Here is a 6844-nt window from a genome sequence, read left to right on the forward strand (position 1 = left end):
TGTGTGTGTGTGTGTGTGTGTGTGTGTGTGTGTGTGTGTGTGTGCGTGCGTTGGTGAGTATGTGCATGTGCGTGCGTGCGTGCGTGCGTATGAGCATCGACACGCATGTAATTTTACACAGGAGAGAATCTCCTAGGCGGTGCACCCTGCCGTCACTTGCTTTATGATAACGTAGCGTGTTGTGTGTAGGTTATTGAGACACATCCGCGGTCAACTAGCAGCTTTATATGTATATATATATTATATATATATATATATATATCACACCTGCACTGAGAAAATCATAATTAAGAGGAATCTCACATAGAATCCAATGTCAACATGCGAATTGTTGATGATATTTTCTAGTTTTTATCTTCCTTCTCGCCACGTCGTGATGTTTTGCTTACAAACACTCTGAACGTCGTGTTTTTTTGAGCGTGTGTCGACGGTAGTTCGCGTTGTCTGTAGTTGTTTATCTGTCGTGGGGTCGCGTGTGGCCTGTATTCCTTCACGTTTCTTCTACTGTTCACTTGTGTTGGCGGCGTTTACGGATTTTGTAGTCGTGTTATCTATCGTAAAAGCAAAGCAACACACAGGCTTTCGTGCAGTGCTCTGGTAAATACTTCGCGGCGGAAAACGTTTTTTGTTTCTCTCCAAGTGGGTGTGTACATTCCTTTATGCTTTGCATATCAGAGTTAACGTGTGTGTGTGTGCGTGCGTGCGTGCGTGCGTGCCTGCGTGCGTGCGTACGTGCGTGCGTGCATGCGTGCGTGTGTGTATTTGTACCTGCGTTCAGGGCAGGTTGATAATTACTAAACACGAGTATTAAAATGTTCAATATGACCCATGCCAAAGCCTGCGTCTGGTCACTGTGTAAAGTCAACGTGGGGGATATACATAATCGTATGAGTTTACCTCTCTTACTTAATGATAGAGGGAAAGTTGGGAGATTGTTCTGCTTGTGTTTGCACATCCGCGCGTGTGTCTAAGTACTGTTTTATATAGAAGGTGGTTCAAGAAATGTTTGTCTTCATATTCCGTACCCAACCCCCAACGCTTAGTACATACACGGTCTATGGCATGCGATGTCTCTTTTCTGTCGCTTCAAACTCGGTAATTAAAGATAGTTCCCATCGAAATTTCGTATTTGCTAAACTCGGGTGACACTCCGGTGTGTCCCTGCCTGTCGCGCGATGTCACCACGCTTTAGTGCCGCACTATCGATTTATTTTATTTTATTTATTTATTTAGGCAATTATCCATCATATACAATACATTGCATACTTTTACAATAAAAATTTGAATTCATGAAATTGGATAATTACCAAGGATATATACACAAAAAGCATGACTAGCACACTTATTTACATTGTGGTAGTACGATGCGTCTGTTTAATATAGTCGTTTTTTGTCAGACACGTTGCTACGATGCCGTGGGAGATTTTTGAGGCCGAAAAGCAGGTTGGATGCGTGGGTGGTGGAGCGGGAGGCGGGTGTGAGTCCTTTTTAAAATATTTGAAATCCATTCTCGGGAGCGTAAAAAGCGAGCAGTTGTGCACATTGGGCGTGTTTTAATAGAGTGTGTTGAGTCTTCGTTTCCATCATCACGTGCTGTTGTTATACTTGTATTGCTGGCACACGAAACCATCTTTGATAAGTGTGTAATTGTGTTAAGTCTTGTGAAGGAAACTTGTGGTTGATGGTCAGTCTGTGCTAGCCTCGTGCTTGTATGGTGGCTTCTCTCCTCCCCTCTCTCTCTCTCTCTCTCTCTCTCTCTCTCTTCTCTCTCTCTCGCCTCTCTCTCCTGTTCTCTCTCCGTGACTCTCTCTCTCTGTTCATCCTCACTCGTTCTCTCTACCCCTCTCTCTCTCTCTCTCTCTCTCTCTCTCTCCTCTCTCTCTTCTCTCTCTCTCTCTCTCGCTCTCTCGTCTCTCTCTCTCTCTCTCTCTTTCTCTCTCTCTCTCTCTCTCCTCTCTCTCTCTCTCTCTCTCTCCCTCCTCTCTCTCTCGCTTCCTCTCGTTCTGCCTCTCTTTCTTTCTTTCTTGTCTTCCTCGTATCTTGCTGTATGTCACTTCATCTTATTCTTGCTATCCGTTGTCTTTCGACGAGTGTCACATATATAGGCCCTGAATCTGTTGCCTATTTATCGCAGCTGAAAACTTGTACGAAAATAAAAATTAAAAGATTCCCCCATCGTTTTCCTTCCTTCATATTCATGAAATGTTAAACATTCGCTTGTCGTTTGTATGCCTTGTTGCGTCTGTCAGTCCCCCGCACTCCCCCTAACTATAGAACCGACAACCAATTGGATAGTAGTGTTACACACGTATGGCGTCCTTGAATAGTTAAATTCGTCGTCTACTACTACTACTACTACTACTGCTACTATTACTATACTGTGTATGCCGAAAGTACACTAGATCATGGAAGATGATGGTAATATCAATGTTATTAATGCGAACTGCATGCACGACGTATCGATGTTGGTTTCTCCTCACGCGCCCTCCTCCCCCCCCCTGCTCTGTGTATTTTTATTGTTATACGTCACCTCTAATAACACCGATAAATATCCGGGGATGTGTGCCCGCGCGCATGTACGTGCGCGCATGTACGTGCGTGCGTGCGTGCGTGCACCACGATTAGAAAAGCTGGAGTTTTGGTGTAGAAACACTTCGTCGTCACGCGCACGCGTTTCTATTGTCGCTCTAATCGAAACGATACTCTACGTAACTATGACAACGCGTCAGTTTCCACATTACCTTACGATTATCGATATTTCCTCGTAATTTTCACGGTTAGATTCTAGTCGATTCGAGTCGACACGGTTGATCATGTATAGCGAACTATTGCTACTATAGCTACACCGTTCGAGGTGCGCACGATCACACAGCAAGCGGTACATTGCACACTACTAGTCATATTTATCACGAGCTTTTTACGAGCACGCGAGAAAGTTTCTTTCCTGGTTACTTACTTCTTGCATAATAAGTCTCTGTACATATACCGTAGGCGAGGTGTGCTATTATAGGTGTTGCGAGAGTAAAATCAAATCTATATGGAAACAAAATCGTGTGGCATCGTATACGTCCATTATACGTTATTGTGTTTATATACACCATACTAGTGATATATATATATATATATATATATATATATATATTATGACTGCTGGGGATATGTGTAGTGTTGTCTATGTGTGCGCCGTTTGCGTTGCCGTAGCGGTGCGTAGTGGTGCGGAACGCACGCAGCTCGTATGTATGATATCATTATGGCAACTGTAATATCATGTACAGTTTAATGTGCTTATTAATAAAACTATATTCGACTCTATTCGTTCATTTTAAACACGGCGTTTTTACCGTTTTCCATTTGAATGAGTGTGATTGTAAACGTGACCGTGGTCTGTACAAATTCTTCGGGTGGGGGAGATAATTTCGCGACTTGAGTTTGTGTCTTATAACTCGGGGTAATGACGCGGGATAAATAATTTTACCGGTTTCAAGAATCAAATAGCATTAGGTAGCTAATTGCGCCATAGGTCTGTTTACTAACATCTGTTAAAAACAACGCACGAAGATAGTTTCACTTAAATAACTATAGGAGGTGCACTCCTCCGAATTTCCGTACGTCGTAACTGTAGTAGGAAAATTGTCTCGCCTCGCTCGCACGCAACGCACGCCACGCACAAACACACACACGACCACACACACACGCACACCACACACACACACACACACACGCCAAACACCATTATTATATCCATATAAACACCACTCCTCTCTCTTTCTCCCCCCCCTCTCTCTTTCTTTCTCCATTATTTATCCGGATGCTCCATAGGTAGAGGTTTCCACAATTCCATCCATTCTCGCCAATATATATATATCTAGTTTCACGCGCATAAATTAAATTCGTATGCGTAGAAATAAATAAAGACACGTTCGAATGTTTCCATGGTCGCATCACACGTCATACAATCACTACTACGTCATTCATACGTCACGCAGTATCTGCACGTGTCCGGGGGGCACTGTCTCTTCGTCTCCATGGATACAAACGTATTTGATCTGCTGTTCAGTTAATTCACCATCACGCAGCATGGACCCTAACTTCGTAACCTCGCAACGAACCCTCTCCCTAGCGTGAGAGACTGAAACCGAAGAAGAAGAGAGAGAAAGAGAGAGAAAGAGAGAGAGCGCGACAGAGACAGAAATAAAGGGAGAGAGTGAGAGCGCGCGAGAGAGAAAGAAAGAGAGAGAGAGAGAGCGCGCGAGAGAGACCAGTGCCCTACTCAAATTAAAAGAGAGAGAGAGAGAGAGCGCGCGAGAGAGACCAGTGCCCTACTCAAATTAAAACGGACACACGCTGCGGACTGTAGTGTAGAATGTTCCCCTCATCCTTGCCACGCAGCATCAGCATCATGGAGTCTAGCAGTGTCATCCAGCTCTCGGAGCCCGTCCTGCCCATGCGTCGCTTGGGAGACGGTTGGTCTCCCACAAAGAGGAAGCACTCTGTGTTAGAGCAGATGGGTTACACTCTGGGTAAGGAGATCGGGGAGAGCACCTACTCAAAGATCAGAGAGGCACACAGCGCCAAATTGAACAAGAAGGTAATTAGGCGTGCATCTAGTCTGAGCACGTAAGTAAGAAAAATGTATAAAACGACCAAACGTGTTTAGGCCTAGCCGTATATACACCGACGACGACGACGACGACGACGACGACAACAACGACGACGACGACGACGACGACGACAACAACTACGACGACGACGAGAAAGTTGCACTTGCACTCTACAACTACTTGTTACTACTCGCGCAAGTTCACGCGGCTGCTTTGCGTTTTAGGTTGCCGTGAAAATCATCTGCAAGAAGAAGCTCCCGGCGGAATATGTCGAGAAATTCCTGCCAAGAGAGATAGCAATAATGCAGCATCTTCGACATCCCAGAGTGGTGGGTCGCGCCTAGGTGCAATATGCGTTTACAATACCAGCTATTAATAAACATGATTAGCTAATTTAAATAATAATTAAAAATTTATTTAATTAAAAAAACAAGAGCAATAACTAATATCATTAGTAATTTGTTAATCTAGGAATCTCGTAGTTGGTTAAGTTTGAATTTGTCTATTAGATCGATCTTCACGAAGCCATCGAAACCAAAGGCGCCCTCTATCTGGTGATGGAACATCTACCCAATGGCGACCTGCTTTCGTACATAAATGAGTGCGGTCCTCTACCGGAAGAAGATTGTCTACTCTTGTTCCGGCAACTACTGGAGGTCGTCGGCTATTGTCACCGCCAGGGTGTCTTCCATCGAGATATTAAACTAGAGAATATTCTACTCGGTGAAAACAACACTATGAAGCTGTGCGGTATGTTGATCACTACAACCGTCGCTAACGCCCGTGAGGGGAAAATCTAAGATAATAACATCAGAAAATCTGCACTTCAAACCGCTATCAGTCTCTTTAACTGTCATAAGGCGCCTGTGTAACACTATGTACCACAAAGTACCGATTGTGTAACAATGCAGTCTATACCCACATGTATCATTGTATAACACCGTGTAACGTCACTTAAAACTGCGTGACGATGTGTAACATTGTGTAACATTATGTAACATTGTTCGCAACTTTATTGTTTTCGGAGCAGATTTCGGCTTGGCTGTCATACCGGAAGTCGGACGCATGCTGCAGACTACATGCGGCTCGTACGTCTACGCCGCCCCCGAGATTCTAGAGGGCGCCACCTACGATGGAGAAAAAGCGGACGTGTGGAGCATGGGTATGTGCCACTGATCTCTATGTACTAACAATAGTTAGTATAATAGAGAGATCAGTGGTTTGTACAGATATCATGGCAGGGGCGTGTACAGGATTTGTACCAGGGGGAGGTCTAACCGTAAACCAAACTTGCGAGTACGCGAATAAATTTTGAAATTAGACCCCTTAGATGCGTTTTCTGCGCGAGCAGGACGCGAATTTCTTTTCCCACGAGAGTTCCGGACCCACCACAGATAGTGTTTTGCAATACATGGTGCCTATATAAGACAAACCTGGTTGGATTATATTTAGTGTTAGGGTTCGGGTTAGGGTTACGGTTAGGGTGTACAAATTTTACATTGTTGCTTCGAGGAAGTCGAGTGAATGGAGTGCGCTGATTGGCTTGGGTCAGGGAAACTCTCGTGGGGAAATAAATTTCGCGAGCAGGACCCCCTCCCCTGTACACGCCCCTGCATGGGTGCATGCTGCTTGCCTAGGGTGTCCTGCCGTGCCTGTTTGTGGCCATTATTATATATTAGAATATATATTATATAGGCCTATACATCATATTTATAATACGTTATAATATATATATATATATATAATTATTATTATATCGTAGAAATCGAACGCACTCTCATCGATTATATTAAATATAAAACGTGAGATAATGTGTTCATCGAGCCGATGGGAGGTAACGACGTAGTAGAGGCCACAATAATTCTATCATATATGTATACTTGATATATAATGCCGCGTTTACACTATCGAGTTTTGTCAGCAAATCGTACCGATTTCAAGTGCATTCCAACACAATCGACTGAAATTCGATTGTGTTGGAGTCGGAGTCGGAGTCAAGTCGCCGAGTTGAAGAAATAGAAGAGGTTTAATAACACACCCAATGTTGGATTGCAGGTGTCTGTCTGTACGGAATGTTATGCGGAAAGTTGCCATTCCACGAAGAATCTACCGACGTTCTAATGAATTCACTGCAGGAGAAGATCAAGTTCACCACCAAAGTTTCGAAAAGTAAAAAGAACTTACCCCGATAGAATATGTTTGCGCGCAATATATGTATATTTAACATGTGTGTGTGTGTGTGT

At 43.9% G+C, this 6844-nt stretch overlaps 1 protein-coding gene across 1 annotated transcript in view; it reads left to right on the forward strand.

Moving 5' to 3' along the window:
- Window positions 1-4415: 4415 nt before the first annotated feature.
- The window catches only part of LOC106807236 (probable serine/threonine-protein kinase DDB_G0284251), a 13583-nt gene continuing 11154 nt past the window's right edge, over window positions 4416-6844 (forward strand). Inside the window, exons 1-5 of the mRNA XM_014809524.1 lie at window positions 4416-4588; window positions 4826-4930; window positions 5111-5351; window positions 5632-5763; window positions 6657-6770. Coding sequence (XP_014665010.1) covers window positions 4445-4588; window positions 4826-4930; window positions 5111-5351; window positions 5632-5763; window positions 6657-6770 — 736 coding nt within the window. The 5' untranslated portion in view covers window positions 4416-4444. The remainder of the gene's footprint in view (window positions 4589-4825; window positions 4931-5110; window positions 5352-5631; window positions 5764-6656; window positions 6771-6844) is intronic.

The sequence above is a fragment of the Priapulus caudatus genome, unplaced genomic scaffold, assembly GCF_000485595.1.
Source record: "Priapulus caudatus unplaced genomic scaffold, Priapulus_caudatus-5.0.1 Scaffold202, whole genome shotgun sequence".
NCBI classification, from domain to species: Eukaryota; Metazoa; Priapulida; class Priapulimorpha; order Priapulimorphida; family Priapulidae; genus Priapulus; species Priapulus caudatus.